Source organism: Talpa occidentalis, unplaced genomic scaffold (genome assembly GCF_014898055.3).
Source record: "Talpa occidentalis isolate TD23 unplaced genomic scaffold, MPIMG_talOcc4v2.1, whole genome shotgun sequence".
Classification (NCBI taxonomy): Eukaryota; Metazoa; Chordata; class Mammalia; order Eulipotyphla; family Talpidae; genus Talpa; species Talpa occidentalis.
In genome coordinates this window covers 139,107,469-139,126,727 of record NW_026555331.1, presented here as the reverse complement: position 1 = coordinate 139,126,727, position 19,259 = coordinate 139,107,469, and the positions used below count along the sequence as shown (strand labels likewise).

Below are 19,259 nucleotides of genomic sequence, written 5' to 3'. Positions count from 1 at the left end.
TCCTGTTGCGCTGCCTGCTGGAGAGGAGCTCAGACACTTTTTTTGTATTTGAGAATCTGAGAAAGCGCCTCACGTGTGCACCTGAGAGGCGTGGCCAGGCCCGGGCCCTGTGCCACTTGGGCGGATCAGCCAGGCTGCTTTGCTCAGAAACCTTTCACTCACCTGTGGAGTATATGACAGAATAAGTATCTGGCCTGGAATCATGGTCTTACCTGATTTCGTGAAGGGACAGGATGGTGAGAAAAAAAAGTTGGGCAACAGGATAAAAACCACACACAAACCTTGAGTGACTGTGGTTTCTTTTCTGTCCCGTTAACTACAAAGAGCAGCGCCGGTGAATACCTTGATGAAGTGCCTGGCTTCATCCTGTGCATTTTATACATGTCTGTTCATTTAAGCCACATGACAGCAGCATGTTTTAAGGAAAAGAAAACTAGAATTTTGTTCCTGTACCTGAAAGAATGAAACCACCCAAACCAACTAAGTCATTGTACCACCTTCCTCCAAGCTGATAGGGGCCTTATCTAAGAACCAAATCAGACAGAAACTTGAGTTCACTTCAAAGCTCTGCCCATACACCTTACCTAGTGCTGGTTCAGGGGATCTACAGGACAGAGCAGCGAAAGGGAGTGTGACCTGCCCCACAGCCACTCCTTTGCTGATGTCCTCCTGGGGGAGCAGGGTCCTGATGAGGGGACTACTGTGTGTCCAGGAATCCAGATGGTGAGGAGGGGCCCTCAGTGGTAGGGGTGGAAGGCGGATGACTCACAGCTACGACAGAAAGGCAGACACTGTGGCAGGGGTGGGGGGGGGGAGCTGAAGCTTTGGTCATATAAGGGGAGCTCACATACACACACAAATCACACAATCAAGGTGGCCTGGAACGAATAGATTTGGGTAAGATTTATTGATCAGATTGTTTTAGAAAACTGACAGCAAAACACTGACAAGGTACATAAATACAGATTGGACATTTTAGGGTATTCACTATATCTCCTACTTGCTGGTAGGAAACCAGGTGCGGTGGAGAAGCTGTCCCGATCATATGGCATGCACACCAGACTGCAAAAGGACGTCCACACTATTTAATAGGACTGTGGCAAATAGCTTTAAAGTAAGGCAAGCATCGTGTGTGGCCTAAGCATACCCTGTACCAAGAGCCCAGCCCAGTCTCGCCCCTCAGACTGCATGTGAGAGAGGTTTCCCTTTCTTGCTTAGGTTCTTCCAGCAAAATCCTCATTGGCAGGTGTCTTACAGGGAGATGCCTGGAACTGTCCCTGCTCAGACTCTGTGTACAAGGAAGTGCTTTTGAGAAAGACAGTTTGTCTCTGATGCCTCCTTTGTATTCTAAATGTGCAACTAGGAAAACAGCAATTACTACAGCTTGGTGAAACTGCCTCTGACTCACCCTGTACACTGACTAAGCAGGGCCTTTAAAAAACGTCTAAAATGTGGGAAAAAAAAAAAAAAAGCGATCACGAGAATGATACCAAAAAGCTGGTACCACTTCTGAAGCACAACTCAGAATTTCTTTTCATAACACCAGACTAAAGAAGAAGTTGCTTTCTGCTGAATCTAACAGGCTGGGAAGGGAAACGCTGCAGGGCTGGGCATGCTCCAGGGCGACGTGCAGGGAGACTACGGACTCCAGCCCGCCCACCGCAGGCCCTGCCAGCACTCCTAGAATCTCGGAGTATTTGGGAAACCAAAGGAATTGATGCTAATATAACCAGTTTGGGGGAGTTTAATGCTCACAGGACCATAAATTCTGCCCCCCCCCCCAATCCTGGAGCTCATGGCAGAACAATGAAGAATCAGGCGAATGGCTTTGTGCTACAGCAGAATGCTGGCAGACAGACAGTTCAGTAACCTGTGCCACTTTCAAAACATCCGTAGGACCACAGAAAAACAAACTGGCTTTACAGAATGAAGACCAACAAAGTCTTAGAGGACAACCTCTCCCATATGCCAAGCTACATGGAGAGAAAAAGGTATTTCCAAAGGGAAAAGTCGGGCTCCTGCAAGAACAGAGGAAAAGCAAGTATTTGTCAAGAGCCAAAGAAATGTGTTGAAATGATGGGGTTTCCTCTGCGTCATACACAGCTTTTCTTCCCAGAGGCGCTAAGAGTTCTTTGGTGGTGGCAGGAAGGACAGCCTAGAACTCAGGGCCGGAGACTCTGCTGAAGCAGAAGAGCGGAGAGTAACGTCTACCCCATGGCTCCTCACTTCAGCTCTCAACAGTGGTCATCGGCGGACCAATTATTGCCACCGGGGCTGCGTGTATGTTTGCTGGTTACTTCGATCCTCCTCTTCCATTCCTAATTACTCATTAATCCCACACCACTGAAGAGGACGGGCTTATGGGAAAACAGGAGGGAGGAAGAACAACTGTAAATGAATCAATTGTTTGATAGAAAAATTGAAACACTGATTATTTATGGATTTCAATTATCTGTGCTTTACTCTCTTGCTACTCTGGATCACCAAAGGTCACTGTTAATACACCTTTGCGTAAGTGTTAATTTTTTTATTATACATTAAAATCTAGCTATGCAATCAATATGAATAGTCTAGAGCAAAATTTTATGTCATGTCACTAGGACCCTAAAATAAAAAAAAAAAAAAAAAAAAAAAAAGAAGATTCTGCCAGTGGGAAGGGTTTCAATTTGGCCCCTGAAGAAGAGCTAACATTTCAGTCTATTCTATGTTTGTTCATAGATTTTCCAGCATGTGAAAAATACTTCATTAAATGAAGAAAGCCTTGTTTTCATCATTTAGTAAAGCATTTAGTAAAGATAAATTAGTATATACATGGGAAAACTGATAGTATTAAATATTAGCTTTTAATTCTTCATTTAGGAAACTCCTTACAGGTAGACATCCTTGTTCCAGGGCGAAGGAACGTAGGGAGATAAGCAAACGTGAGCAAGTACAAAGATGATTGGGGAAAAAGTCTCAACTCTGAGAAACCCAAGGAACAGTAAGTCTTCAAGAACTTAAAATCCAGCTTTATCCAGAGTTGGCTGAAACCAGTCAATCACATCATAAATTTCTTGGTATAACTGGATTCTAAAGCACTGGCTTCCCCAAGACAGATACAAAAAAGTAGTCTACCTGTTTTCTAGCCACACCCTATATATAATCTGTATATATCCATATGTGATTCTATATATTGCACTTAAATTCATAGGACTGCAGTAGGATGGCTGGGAGTACCTCAAAGAGGCAGAGAAGCAGCAGGCGTAACATTTTCCTAAGTCAAGTAAGTGTCAGGAATTCAGAGTGCTGGTTATAGGTACACTAAATGCCTGGTGACCCCTTAGATAAAAGTCTCATCATCTACATTGAAGTCATCATACACACGGTCTCATTGGGCATCCAGAACACGTGCGCATGTGTGGCGTGACAGCACGCAGGGCTGGTCATACTCCCTCGTTTTCACTAGTGTTAGATTAAAACAAGGCGCTTTAGACCAAGGATGTGTACTTTTATGAAACCTTCACATGCCAGGTCTTGGATGTCAGGCCTCCAATGTCTACCTCAAAAAAGACTGCCCTTAGAAAAGATTTAAAACAAAAGGATGCCTCAAGTGTGGATTGGACCAGACTCATGTTCCCGCTCTTGCTGCAGCAGAACTGGACACCTGCTCATAGCCCAAGGACCACGGACATGTAAGCACCCAGGCTGAGCATTCCATCTTTGGTCCCCATATAGATCCATGACAAAGATCTGCTTGCCACCCTAGACAGCATGACTTTTTCAGTTCTGGGATCTCTCCATCGAGCATCTGGAGATCAAGCTGGAGTCATACAGCAAAATTTTGTTTTGAATAGAGCTGCTCAGACTGACGTGCTCTGGAAGGAGCCTTGCTGGAGCAAGCCCTGCAATGGGACCCAAACTCGAACAGCCTTCTTGGGGCGAGACAGGGTGGGCCCTCTGGAGGAGTTGCTCCTTAGGCTGCCTTTCTGCCATGCCCTCCCCCAAAAGGACCCAAACTCATAGATGGATGGTTATTACAGGTTTTGCAAAATCTAGGCTCCCTAAACTCAACCCAAAATGGACGGGTTGTTATAATAAAGCCTGGTAATTGGGAGTCCAGGTCTAGAGGCCGCAGTGTCTGTTTCTTTTCTAGAACTGAATATGGTGTGGTGACTTTTTAGTTATCATGCAGAGTTGGTTTTAAATCCACACATGAGCTAGAGATCACTCTGGGATGAAGGAAAAAGAAGAGTGACTTTAAAAGCTATGTGAAAAAGAGGCACTTAAAGGAAAAATATGTCCTAAATCTCCTGTCTGGGTCTCCTGTCATGAGGTAGCCAGCAGGACAACCAGTACTGTGCCCTCTTGTCTGCCTCCAGCGCCTCCCATGCACCCCAGGACATCCAAGGGCTGGCATCTTAGTGACGTGCTCAACTACTCTGGCAGCCTGATGGCAAAGCAAGTAAACATTTCAGTCATTTCTCCTTCAGAATTAGAACAAACCTAACTAGAACTAAAATTTCACAGCAAAAAGGTGATACTCAGTTTTATTCCTTTCTCAGGCTAGTTTCTAAAATGATATACCAAGTTCTTCAGGAAGGATGGCCTGTGGCTTTTTCTCCAAGACTTTTTTATTTGATTACTAGAAGTTATCACAGCACATCCACATGAAAGCAGATAGAAAATGCGGCAATAAGCTAAGAGAAAAATCAAGGGCAAGGTGGCTTTCTAGTGACAAAACCCGCTGCCTGAGAAAATGGCAGATGCATGGCCCAGAGTTAGGAAAGAAACAAGTACTGAAATGGAAATGGCTGACATGAGATCAAAGCTCAGAGCCCAGAGCAGAAGCCAAGCTAACAGACCCAGAGGGCACATGCCTTCTCTGCCCTGCTCCTCCCTGACTTCTCACGAGCTTATGCGTATGCCCCATGACACTACACCACACATTTAGGGTACATGATTCCCCAAGAAGAAGTCAAAGAGATACTTGAAGCCAGCAATAAGTGTAAGAGAACTTCAAAACTGCCAGAATGAAAAACTTTGACCACCAGAAGTTTCTTGATTTGAAGTGTACTCGGTGTCATAATTTCTAAGAGCAACAATAAAAAGCACAACTACAACACACACACACGTCTTTTGACAAGCCAACTCTAACCTTGCTGGCACCGTGGGGAAAGAAATCACTAATCAGGAGCTGCTGTGCTGCTTGACTTTCCTCCAAAGGCAGGGGACTGCAAGATGTCCACCATCACTGCCAGTGGGTTCAGCTACTCAGTTTGATGCACTCTGAGAACAGTTAAACATCTGTTTACATAACCTGCAGAAGTCTCAAGGTTAGCCTTCTTGTTCTAGCCCCAAAATTTCTGGATTAAAAATTATTTTATTTTTATTTTTGTTGTTAATGTTGTTTTACTCTGCAGAGCAATGGCTGACATGATCATATGTTCAGAGTCCCTTTACAAAATTCTTTCTCTTAACTTGATTCATAACATTATTAAGATACTTTCAGACTTTCCCTCAACTCCATCAAGGAAGAAGGGTAGTGAGTATGTGTATTGGGGCAAGAGGGAGAGAAGCAAAGAAAGAAGCACAAGAGAAAGTGAGATTTCCATAAACTTAAAACCAATTTACAGAAAGGCATCTGATGTATTTTCTGAATAAGGCCTTGATCAGGGTAACCAATCCTCTTTGTAGCACATTCTATACTGCCCATAAATAAAGGAGTCTCTTTAAATTAACATTTCCAGTATTAATGAACAGTCCAGAAATCCTCATTTCAAGCGCTCGATGAGTCCCTGTGTGAGTCCAAGGTGCAGAAGCTGTGTTCGGGAGAGGTTTGCCAGGTTAGGGAAGGCCGCAAGCAGCTTCTCCCATGCCAGTTCCAGCAGGCTAGGTACCACCAGCCAGATCTTAAACAATGACCCAGTCCGTTTGTTTTCGTGGATGTTCACCACTCCTCCATGAATGTACATGCAACCGGCCTGTGAACAGATGGCAATCAAAAGAGGACAAATTCAAAGGGGAGAGAGAAACAGGTTCTTAAGCTAAGGACTCAGCAAAAAGATGCACAGCAGGTTGAATTGAGATGAGGTGCAACTAAACAGTTCTCAATGATCCCATCAGCGTACAGAGATTAAAAAGGGTTTAAACAACAATGAGTTACTAAAGGGAAATTTTTTTATTTTTTTTACTTCACCAAACACTAAGACTAAATGAAGTATCTGTTGTGCCAAATACTGACAACACAAAGATGGAAATAAAGTCCTTTGCCTTCAAGAAACTAGTGGAATCTCCGATAATATGGCATCCTGGGGGTTAAACTGTCCTGGCCTCCGGGAAGAAGCTTTGCTATCACTAGCAGAGCCTGAGTGCTACATGCAGCAATTCTCTGACATCTGCGCTGCCCTTTTATTTTTATTTTTTTTTTTTTAAAATATTTATTTATTTATTTATACAAGCACTGGGTACAGTCAGAAGCGCGGGAGGGTGAGAGAATTCACCAGAGCCAGAGCGGGGAACAGAGCAGGCAGAAGGACCGAAGCACACTGGTGAGGGGAGCAGCGGGAGGCAGGAGAGGTCCATGCGCCATGTGGGACCCTCCTCCGGTGGCCGGGGAGCAGCCGGGGATCAAGCTGGCGCTGCAGAGGCTGCAGGCAGCTTCGCAACCCAGCGCTCAGCCGCTGCGCCACCGAGGAGGCCCTGCGCTGCCCTTTTAAACTTGTCTACAAGAGTTTCTTTCCCCTTTTCTCAGAGCAAGGGTTAGCTTTGAAAGGAAGTTTTAAAAACACATTCTTAATCCAAAGTTTGCTATTACAGAATCTTTTTTTCTTGCTAACATCCCAAACAACATCTTCAATATCAGATACAGTCGTGGACAGAAAGATATGAAAATAAAAACTTACTGGTGTCACAGCCGCACAGTGGAAATAAACAGGCTCTGGCATGGTAGCTGGGAGCTTCACCCACTGGAAAGTCTGTAGATTCAGCTTCCAGATATCCCCAAGGATCACTTCTCCATTATAGCCCCCACAAATAAACACATCTATCAAGAAAAGAGAGCGCCAAGGTCACACAAGGGAAAAGAGTCACAGCTACCGCACGTTATTAGCGGATTACGGGGCCAGCTCAGTGGGTCTCCCTAAGCCACAGAGGACAAGAGCGGGTGGTGCTCCATGCTGCCGTCTCATCCCTTGGTTTGTTTAGAATCTTTGCTAGATCCCAAGAGGCAAGTCTCTCTGGAGGCTTCATGTCTAGATTCTCAAATTTAAATAGCAACAGATGCCACGCATATATGGAAAGTGAGTAATAACGAGGTCTGGGGAAAGTGAACAAATAGGAGATGTGGGGGAACAAACAGGGGTGCACAAGCTCTAAAGGGGGAGATGGAAGTGCAGCTCCCACTAATGGACACCATGCAGACTGAACAGCAGCAACTACCAGGTTTTCCAATATTTCAAGAGAAGCTGGAAATCTGGATTTTGAAAAAAGTGACACATTTTCATTTTTAAGTGTTTGCCACTAATTCAAAAAATTTCCACACACATATGAGCCAAACAAAATACAAATCTGCAGACCTCCAGCTTGCGAAACTTTTAAATAATGTCCTGGAAAGGGTAGATATTTATCTGCCCATAGAGACAAATATCTCCTATGTCCATTTAACCTGAAGAGAAACATGCCCTGCAATACTCAGTTTGGGATTATAAGAGGCTCTTCACCTTTCTTCAACCAAAAAGATGGCAGACTGCAGACTCAGTTCTTAATGAGGGGAACAAAATGACCCCCAAATCAAAGGGTGTGTTTGCTTGTTTTTTGTAAATTAAATTTGTTGTAACTAATTAGACAACTTGTAATCAAGGCTTTGTGACCCTCCAATAAAATGGCCAGAACTAAGATTTCCATGTGTTGGTACCTGGTCTCAAAAGCATCAACTGAATAGACGTCTTAATTCAAGTCTAGATCAAACTTAAGCCAAAACTTACTTAAACTACAAAATACACTGAAAGTTTTAAAAACATTCTTAATCCGAAGTTTGCTATTACAGAATCTTTTTTTCTTGCTAACATCTTTAACAACATCTTCATAATAGATACAGTCGTGGACAGAAAGATATGAAAATAAAAACTAGGGGGGCTAGGGTTCAAGTACAGTTCCATTCTCAATTGAGGGAAACCAACACAATGCCATTACCCGTAAGTTTTAGGCAAAAAAGCAGAAACATAAGACCCTCGTGCTAGTCATGGCAGCACATTCTACTTAAATCTGAACTAAGCTGCAGAAAGGATACAGCATATCAAACTCATTTACATACACCTTCCTCCCAGGAAAAACTGAAGGTGGTATATCAAACTATAAAATAAGCTGTAAATTAAGAGACAGATTATCCAGAGGAGTCATTTATCGCAGTAAAGCAGCTGTACCTGCTTTCTTAAGTCATACAATGCCTTTGTTGTAATATGAACAAAGATTGAGTTAAGAGTTCTATTTGGCATCAGACAGGGAACAGAATAAACTTTATGAAATAATACTCTGATGGAGTTACTACAGTTTTAATACACTGTCCACCATGGTCTGTATTGTATGACATCGGCTGAGGATGGGGCTGAAAGATTAAGCTTATTTATTGACAATCTTTGAGTTCTCTGGTGACTGAAGGAACCCAAACACCATACTGGTGTGCTTTGGGAAAACTGCTGAAACAGGTGTAACTTCAAAGATTTCCTTTTAAGCTTATATGACAAGAAATAGACTCTTCCCTAAGTTATGCCTCACCTAAAAAGCCATCATTAAGAAATAAGACTCTTTCAGCATGCACACTTACAAAAATGGAACAAGAACAATATTGAGAATCCTTACCATTTTTAATTTGAACACAACTGTGGCATCTTCGGGCTGCAGGAAAACCTGCCGAACACACAAACGTGGAAATTCCATCATTCACAGAAAGACCAGGGATAACGTTAGCATGACATGGTGAAAGACATAGTAAGAGGAATCCCATCAAGACAGTCCCTTTGTTGCATTAAATAAACATTAATTAGTCTTTCTAATCCCATTTCATACCAAAATAAAGTCATAAGTCTCCCAATAATTGTACAATGTTAAGGTGACAGGAAAACAAAATGGGATGGTGGGGGGCAGCGGTCACCAAGCCCTCTGACCCACAAAGAGACATGAGAATCCTGATTAAGGGCCTATTCTTACCCCACGCATATTTCCCTGCTTCCACAGAATTCAACACCTCCAACAAAAGTGCTCAATTGCTGATGAAGAATAGTAACTGCACTAGGTATACAAGAGCAGTTATCATTTACTTATACAATTTAATAAAATTACTTTTTCCCTTCTAAAACAAGGGAAAGTAGAAAATACATTTAAAGATAAATGAATATTTTAAATTTACCTATTTTTTCATGGGGTTTTGTTGCGATTTCCTCCCAGGCATTCGTTTCAAGGTTGTATGCATGGATCTTAAAAAAAAAAAAAAACAAAAAAAAACACACACACCAAGAATCTTAGCATGCCTGAAAACTGAATTTTTAACAATAGCCTTATCCAACATATTTTTTTGGCTGAAAAGACTTCTTTTCCCTGATCCTTCCTAATCCTCATACAAGGCAAAAAATTAAATAAAGCAGTTCAAAAAGTTGTATATCTGTAACTTCCCCATTTCCTGCAATTGAACATGTATCAGTTTTATAATAGAAGAGAAGCGAGTGTGATAAGTGAATGCAGGAATGCAGTTTTGACAAAACTTAAAAAACACCATTAACAATCCAACGCAGACCAGGAGCTCTGCAGCCTTAACTAGAATTCCCATGACATGTGGGTTTAGAAATGGCACAGGGATGGATAAATAAAAGCCCTTCAGAGCTCAGCTTTCTAAAGTTAATGACATGTAGCCCTAAACATGCCTGTTCTTTTAGATACACGGCACTGACGATAAGAGGGACGTGACATTCTGAGAATCCTGGTTCCAATTCTAATTAGTTGCTCCATTCAAGCTATTGTATCTTCTTACTAGTCACTTTCCTCACCTAGCTTACACAGCAGATAGTATCCGCAAAGTAGTTTCAGTGCATGGTAAGTGCAACTGGAAAGCATACTGGGGTGCCGAATTTGGCTTTATATTATAAAGAGTTAACTCAAACAAAGATGTTGATGAAAAACCTGCTCAAAAATTAAATAATCTGAGTAACAGAATTATCTTGCTTGGTATGAAATATGCCCCTCTCTAGCCTTCTCTCTCTCTCTTTGAAATATACCTTGTTCAAGGAATACGCTGTCCAGGAAGTACCACCTCCCAAGATGTAAATCCTCTGCCCATCATGTGCGATTTCATGTCTGTATCTGAAAATATACAATGAAATCCACTTACAATTAATTGAAAAATGATCTACTTAAGACTGAGTTGCAAGGCTTTTTATTACACCATTATAATAAATTACTATTGGTTAAACTATTATAGAAAATACATGAAATGGGTTAGTATGCAACCAGTAAGAATATAGGCCTAGAGGATGATTAATATATTGAGAATTAACTGGAAAGAAAAAGAACAAACCAGCTATGTATGAGCAGATAAGACTATAGCCCCTCCCCCCATTTAGAGATACAATTATACATAGACAGGACTACAAAGATACATCTAAAAGGTTAACCACGGTTACCTTTGGGTTTATATTTTATATTTTCATTTTGCTTATTTGTATTTTCTACAATTTTTTCGGTGATAACTTTGTATAAGAGTGGAAATTATTAGTCTTAAAAAGTTATCTGCCTACATTGAATTAGAAGCCCTAGACTAAGGGCTTTCAAATTAAGATACTTCTTTAACAGATACAAAGATATCAGAAAAATTATGCTACATCGAACTGTGAATATAATGTGAAACACCTACCAGAACTTTTATCCAAGCAGTCTAGCTAGAGGCTGAAACAATTTATAATATGTCCATAAAATGATTCAAAGGCAACCATGTGAAAATGCTTTGAAAACTTAATCTATTTCCTCCTTTCCCTGAAGGCCCTGGTGCTGATAAAATAAATTACATCAAAATTATTCCAGTAACAGTCCATCACCCAAGTCCTCTCCTGGTAGTTCTGTAGTAATCAGCCCACTAACATCCCACAAGAAAGATAAATTCTTCTTGAGCACCTACACACCCTTTTGCTTAACAGCAACAAAGAGATATTAGATTAGTCTAACCAGAGTAAATAAAAACTATTTTACTTTTAATTTTTAAAACTGGATGTGAAAAAATCTCTTTAAGCCTTTCAGTGAGCTTAATTCTAAGATGAGGGGGAAAAGTGACGGTTTAAGACTGCTGCTAGAAGGTAACTCAGAGAGAAAAACACATGATGTTTGAATATTTAACCAGAGCACTTAAAATGTGCGCCCTCCCTTACCCCTTCCTTTCTTCTTTCCTACCTCCCTTCCCTCCAATTGACATCACTGAGTACCACTACGGGCATGGCACTATGCCCTGTCATGGAAATCTATCTGTGAGCAAACAAGCCAAAGAATACTAATATATGCAAGTTAAGAAGGAAAATCAAAAACTAAAAAGTAATGTTTTGCCTATAATATGAAATTTAATTACAATTGCTATTATTGGTTCCCCTTCAAAGTGTTATCTTACTAATGCAGAAAAACTTAACTACAAGAGGGACATGAAAAGCATTCCATTATGGTTTAGAAAATTCTCTGATCAGGAGACCCTTCTTTAATCTGAACTGAGATCTAACAGCCAGTTTGCTATTCTGATCAGGCCAACAGGTTTTCTTCAAACCCTATTGCCAACATTCTGAAAAACGTTAAATCTTAGCAAGAAAGAATAAATATGCTTTAATCCTAGAAACTTACCTCTCTTCTGGTAGATCACAGGAAAGGTTGTTTGGTTTCAGTTGTGTCCACTCTCTGGTATTGAGATCTAACTTGTGCAGATCTGTGCTGTAAATATAGCCAGTTGTTCCTCCAAAGACATAAAGGGAGCCATTGATGATCGCCATGGCCTGAAGAGTGAGGAAAGAGGAAAAACACTTGCTCATTGACACCTTGTTAAAGACTGTAATCTTACTAGATACCCAAAACCAGGTTTCCTGAAATTCTCTTGTACTTTTCAACCTTCTAAAATAGATGACTTATAGAAAAGGAAGCCTTTCCTCGACTGGAAAGCAAGTTCTACCTAGAAAGGCCTACAGGCTCCAAGTCAACCAAAGAATTTGTAGATCATGAGCATTTCCATTGAAAGTTACTTCTGGTTTTAAGTAGTCTGAAGAAAAAGGTTCTTATGAAGAAGGAACAGATATGAAAATAGGTTACCAGAATCCCTTAAGAAGTCTAGTCTAGAATTGGCAGTCCTGAAAACTGGGCATTTTCCACCAGACTCTTCTTCCATGTGTAATCAGCTATTGTTATGGTCATCAGTTGGAATTTAAATGCCCCCTGGGGTCGGGTTAGCTGGTCTGTGAGTTAGCTGGTCTGTGAGAGTGTCAGTCTCTACATGTAGCTCAGCAGCCTTTCAGAATTATTGAGATTTAATGCCAGCTAGTTAAGAAGCCAAAGCGTGGTTGTTTTAAGACGAGCCCATTTCTCTCAAAGGGTCTTTGACGTATGGTGGTTTGCTCTCTATTGGTTCTAATTTTTCGAACCTAAAGTTTTAAGCACTGAAACCCAACTGAAAATTAATTTCTACATTTTCTGTGTCTTACTTCAGGCCCGTACGAAAGTCTCTTAGCCATCTAAAACTCTGTTACTTAGGTCAGAAAGCTCTTCAAAGAATCAGATCACTCCAAAAATGACAGGAACCAGGAAATATGTAGTCCACTCTCTGGAGGTGGGAGTGGGGGGAGAGTGTGGTCTGACATTTAAAGAAACTTCCTTACAGGTTTAGATCATGATCCTAAATTGGATTAGAAACAAAGATGAGGGGAGAAAAAGGAAGGGAAAAAGCAAGCAACTAGATTTCTAAATTGAAATTTTACATCGGAACTGAAAAATCAAATACTAACCACAGCAAATTGATTCTCCATTAAAAAAAAAAAAAATGATAGTAATAAGTATTCTGACGTCCCCTAGAAAAAATTTGAACAAATACATCCACCATGACCGGCCACAGATTGGTACCTGTCCATATATACGACTGGGTTTCTTCCCCCGACAGCTGAGTAAAGCCCATCTCTTATACTTCACATTACAGACGTGGACGTCATTGCCGTTGCTCTCACCAAATGGGATGCCCGTACCTCCAAACACTAGTAGGTTGTTTCCATGAAGCACAACTGGGGAAGGAGAAGCACAAATTCCATTTACCTACTGGCTACCTGCAGTGTGTTCCTATGTAAACCTAGAACAGCTGAAAAACGACAAAATGTCTGCTTTAGTGTGCTCAGGAAATAGTTCAAACCAATGACAGCTAATTATACAAAGTTTTGCAAGAAAAGGTATAATTCACATTATATGAACTATACATCACACAGTTCATTGTTAGGTATGTGAGATGTTGTCAAGGTATTTGTGGAATTCATGAAATACTATGTATAACAACACTGAATGGGATGAACTACAGGACACCCCTACCACTTAAGACAGGTCAAGCATGCAGGAAAGCTGAGGAAAATGAAGTATCACCTTTGCCTTAGCAAAGAACAGTGAAACTGAGGATGAAGGGATAAAAGGATCATTTTGTTTTTGTCAGAGGAATGATCTCTACATTTCAAATTATGATTTCTGTCATCTTAATCCTCTACCAGATAAAAGGAAATGCCAATAGGCTAGAAGTTGGTGTTCTCTTTATCTCTTCAGTTCCTGCCAACACACGCATGCACACGCGCGCGCGCACACACACACAAAGAGAGAGAGAGAGAGAGAGAGAGAGAGAGAGAGAGAGGCATGCATGAGCTTTCTATCTCTCTCAAAACAGTGCTACTGTATTATTTGAAAGGCATTTTTTAACAATTCTTCAATTGATACAATTAACTCCAGGAAAAGTTTTTTAATCTCTCTAAATTAATCTTCACAACCGTGAGATAGGAACTATTACTATCTTGTCTGTTTTACAGATGATGAAACAAAAGTGGAAAGTGGTTTAAATAACTTGTTGAAGATTTCCTGGAAAGAACCTTGCAAAACTAGAATTCAGTCCCAGGTAGTGTTAGTTTCTTAGTCATTAGCCTGAGGGCCTATCCAAAGCCTTAGTTTTCTTGTTTGTACAGTGCCAAGAATTCCAGTACCTGCATCACAGGAAAGTCATGAGGATTAAACAGATACTATGTGTGAACTGGCATCTGCTCAACAGCTATTATCATCATTATAAACCCCATTTGTTGATCTACTGCATTTTGCCTAGTCTGTATATACAGTACCTTATACTGAACCCTCTGAGGTATTATTAATTCCATTTATCTGGCAAGTAAATGGTAGAAAGCTATATTTAAACTCAGGACTATCCAACCCCCAAGTGACTCTCAATCACTGTGCAAGATTACTACCATAGTAAAAAGTGTATCCATTAACAGGGTTTAATCATACTATAGTACTACGGTCACGCACTGTGTAATGACATATGGTCAGTGATGGAACGTATACACAATGGCAGTGGTCCCCAACAGAATGTAGGTGTGCAGCAGGCAATGCCATCAGATTTGTGGAAGTGCACTCCATGATGTTCTCTGAGTGAAACTGCCTAAGATCACATTTCTCAGACCTGTCCCTATTGTTAAGCAATACAGGACTATATTAAAAATTACTAACAAAAAAACATGACATTGAACCTGACCTATCAAACGTTTCATAAAGTCAGAAGTTCAGAACTGCCTTCACTCACGTGACATAGATGCCAGTTCCCGGGGCATGTAGCCATCTGTGCCCATCTGATGCCATACTCCTGTAGCAAAATGATACCTCCAAAGCTCCCTGAAGAGGGGGTAGTCTTCATTATCTGGCCCTCCAGATTCATCATAATCTGGGTTATAACCTCCAAAGACATACAGATTGGTATTATCTGCCACACAACGATGTCCACTTCGTGCTGGTGGAGGTCTGTGGCCTAGGAGAGAAGAGGACAGTTTTCCATAGATGGCCCAGTAGGATAAAAAGCACAAAAAAAATTTGGTAACAATCATTTTAGCCTTAAAGGGGGATAAGGGAAGATTTATAAGACAGATGTAACTTTTATTTGCTTAGGTTATTTAAGATTTTTAGGAGCTAGCTTCTATTTCTAGTTCATAGGATTACTTTCAGATTTTGATAGCTATAAAGAGATTTTCTCAAAGGTGGCAAATAGCATTAAAAACTCAAGAAATGGCTGGTAATTTGGAATTTGCAAGAAAAGGAGGAGGAGGGGTTTAATAAGCCAAAAGCTAAAAGGACAAATTTTCTTAGAGGAGGAAAAAACACAGGCCAACTAAATTAAACTGAAAATATTAACTACATAAATATAATCACAAATGTGAATGAGTCACGTATAAATAAAAATACACATACATAAAACCTATGGTTTCTTCACAGTATATAATTATATACTTAAAAAGAAAACTGGATTTCAAAGAGTTATAGTAAAATTTAGAATTTAAATACCACTCCAGACATTATGGCAGTTAACAAAGAATATCCTTATATTATCTCAAAGAGTATCTTTCATACTCTTAAGAGCTTTATTAAGAAAAGCTAATTCCACAATTTATACTTGAAAGCTTTCTGAAGTTTAAATTACATCAATTAGCTCACTAATAGTATTTCAGGATTATTTTAGAGTAAAAAGACTATATTATTTTGATTATCCTTGCATATTTTTTTTTTTACACCAGAACAAACCCTTATAATGCTACAGAACCAAAGATGCTTAAACATATATTGGATGGAATAAGAAGCTACTATAGTTGTCTGTTCCCCTAAGGACTTATCTACTTTCATGAGTTAGGAATAGATACTAGTATGTTATTTAATATTTAAAAAATGCTGGGTGCCTAATAAACGTGTTAAACAAATAAACATTTATTACCTACCTAACATAGGCTTTATATATATTTATCCTTCCTAATCAAAATCCCACTTTCTAAGGGTATCCTTTAAACAAGTACTGAAAAGCAATCACATAGATCTAGAGTAACTAAAAAAACAGGGAATAACTGAATCATTCCAAGTCCAACTCGTCAGTCCTGTTCGAGAGCTTTTCATGGTTCCTTACTGCTCAAGTATGAAGTCCTCAAAGCCAGCAATTTAGTCTTTTATGACATGGCCTGTTACGGTTTCTCATACCCTGCTGGCTTAAGTTTGTATCTGGCTGGAAAGCCAAGTGCTTCTCTTAAGACTTGGCCTGGCCTACCTACCCTTGAACGCCTAGTTTTATAAGTGCCTCCAAGTCTAGCCCATGTAGTTCTGCCTCATCAATAAAGACCTGGGGCCCTTAGAGTTCAGTACCATACTACTCAAATATTAGGATATGCATATTAATAAAATCATTACACTGTGACTATGTAAATACATGAATATTCGGCAAACTATGATCAGTTAGAAAACTTACTATTAGGCTGTGTTTACCTCAAGTGAAGAACTCAATCTCTCTCTCTAGGAGTCTTGAAATACACAAAGCATGGTGTAAAAGAGTGAGCATGGGCTCTGAGAAATATCAAGATTTGAATCTGACCTTCCTTATCTATATAAGGGAATATCATTACTGTAAGTCACAGACTTAACTATACTTGTTTATTATGTTCAGATGCTTAGTGGTACATGTAAAAAATCCTTCCAGTATGTGAGATATTTGAGGAAAGAGGTATATATATTTGTATTCACCAAGATTAAAGCACAAAGAAAACATCAAACAAATTTACAAATTCCATTTTTTCTCTACTCATTTCATCAACATTTGCTTTTCTTCTCCAAATAGATTATAAGCTCCTCGAGGCAAAGATCATATATAACAATTACCCTGTATCACCTATAACACCTAAAGCAGTTGGAAATCTGGTATTGGCAGTTTTGTTTATTTTAACTTCAGGTCAAAGGAAACGGTGGCAAGAATGATAAAAACTGTACAGCTCTCAGTGGACTTTGGTATTATTATGCTTAAGAGAGATATGATTTCAAGTACAGGGGTTGCATTATGCAATGGTCTTCTCAAAACAAAAGTGCTTCTAAGATTAGCAAGACAAATTAAAAACATGACAGAGTGGCATGGCCAATAGACAAGAATGCTATGAATCTCTATACTGTCATTGCTTTATTTTCTAGAGCCAACAGATAATTTTTAAAACTACTTTTGCGCAAATATTAAAAGAAGTATAGTATATTCTAGGATTGTCTCTAACTGGCTATACAGCAGAGAATATAGTCCATAAATTTATTGCCAAACATTTTTTTGTGACAAATATAGCTCACACATGTGTTGAAGGTTGAAGAATCAGGGAAAATGGTTTTATATTTATCCACTATTTCATTCATCACTGGATACCTGCTATCTACCAGGTACTGTGCTAGGTGGTGGGAATACAATGGTAACACCATTACTATCTCTGTCCTCTGGAGCTTATAAATCTAGTCCTGCTTTGTCCAATGCAGTAGTTACTAGCCACAGACTACTGAACACTTGAAATGAGGCTGGTCCAACTTCGGATATGTTTTAAATGTAAAATACTCATTGGATTTCAAAGACTTAATATCAAAAAATGAATGTAAAAAATTACTCATTTTTATATTGGACATGTGTTGAAATAATCTTTTTTACATCTTGGGCTCAGTAAAAATATTAAAATTAATGTCAGCTATCTTACTTTTAATTTTAATTTTGCGGTTCATGTAATATTCCTATCGGATAGCACTGGTCTATCTCAATTGTTGGCTTCTGTAAATAATTTCATTACCTATGCAAATTAAACTGCTGGGTACAGAGCATCTGATCAATGTTTGATAAATATTAAACATCCTGCCAAGGAATCTGATAGCTGGGAGTAAAGAGGTAATTCTTCTTTCTCTTTAGTCAGTAACTACAGATTTCTTTGTAAATATTTATAGCCCAAGAGTGACTAACATATTAGAAAGCCAAATTTTATCTTGAATAAATCATGGGAATTTGTCAGAGCTAATGCCATGGAGATTAAGGATTAATTTTCATTATGTGGGATATAGCGTAGGATCAACCACCTTGACCAAAATGAAATTGAGTTTTAGAGTCTTAAAACAGTTCTGATTCCTCCCCCTGAATTACTCATGTAAAATCCCCACTCTCCTAAAAATTATTTGATACTAATAAAATCACCCACAGAATCGGGTTACCTGATTTAGGAACTTGCATTAGAAAATGTAGACATCAAAAATTAAAACTGAGAGGTGAGCTGTTAAGACCCAGAAGGGAGCACCAAGCTGAGGGAGTGTGTGTATCTGTGATGTCTGAGCCACCTTCTCCTCCCCTTGCTCACCATGTCACAAACACTTGCTCTTTACCCCAGGGAGTCAGCAGGTGCTGAAGGTAACCAGGGAAATGTGCTTTAGTTTCTACTAGCCCAAATGCAGAAAGACGTTAGCTGTCTGAGAGGAGGTGACAGATGATTAGGTGGCTGCCAATGATTTCACTCTCACAAAGCTTCCCGTTTTCATATTCAATTGTATGAGTATTTCAGGAAATAGAATTTCTGGGTTAAAAGAACATACACTTTAAATTGTTATAGAGGTAATACTGATATAGTCCTATTGCTCTCTGGAAGACTAGAACAATTTATACTCCCAGCAGTGGTGTATGGCAGTGCCTATTCAAGCCCTCTTCAACCTTTTTAATTTGCGCCAATTTGATGGGTGCAGAGTGATGCCAACTTAATTTTCGGTTCCCTAATTTTTTTTTACCAGTTCACATGTTTCCAGGCTTTGCATTTCTTCTTGGGAAAGCACATGATCATATCCTTTGCCACTTCTCTTTTGGGTTGTCTCTTCAGAGATTTGTATAAATTATTTCTTTCTTCTAGGCTATTTGTCTTTGTTTATGGTAATTTTTAACAAATGGAAATTTTTGTGTAATATGACTCAATCTTTTAAGGTTCTTCTGATCTACATCTTGTTTATCTCTGCATCTTTACAAAATTATAAAAATATTCTTACAGTTTTTATTTTTATATTTGGAACTTGAATATATATGTGCATTGTATTTGGCAGGGTCCCAGTTTTTCCCCCCCAAAACAGATAGTCTATTGTCCCCAAACTACTTAGGAAAAGTCATCCCTTCTACACTGAATTAAAATACCACCTTTATCATATACTAAATCGACACGTTCTAGAGTATAATTAGG

At 39.5% G+C, this 19,259-nt stretch overlaps 1 protein-coding gene across 3 annotated transcripts in view; it reads right to left on the bottom strand.

Annotated features, from left to right (window-relative positions):
- Nucleotides 1–890: 890 nt before the first annotated feature.
- Nucleotides 891–19,259, bottom strand: part of KLHDC10 (kelch domain containing 10) — a 48,944-nt gene continuing 30,575 nt past the window's right edge. For 2 of the 3 annotated variants that reach the window (XM_037513147.1, XM_037513148.2), the window contains 8 exons: nt 14,807–15,028; nt 13,108–13,262; nt 11,845–11,993; nt 10,245–10,329; nt 9,383–9,449; nt 8,836–8,883; nt 6,882–7,021; nt 891–5,960 (listed from right to left, as the gene is read on the bottom strand). In XM_037513147.1, the coding sequence (XP_037369044.1) occupies nt 5,751–5,960; nt 6,882–7,021; nt 8,836–8,883; nt 9,383–9,449; nt 10,245–10,329; nt 11,845–11,993; nt 13,108–13,262; nt 14,807–15,028 (1,076 nt within the window). In that variant the 3' untranslated portion in view covers nt 891–5,750. Of the gene's footprint in view, nt 5,961–6,881; nt 7,022–8,835; nt 8,884–9,382; nt 9,450–10,244; nt 10,330–11,844; nt 11,994–13,107; nt 13,263–14,806; nt 15,029–18,255; nt 18,385–19,259 lie in introns of those variants that run through there. The other variant, XM_037513150.2, reaches the window with a different exon arrangement.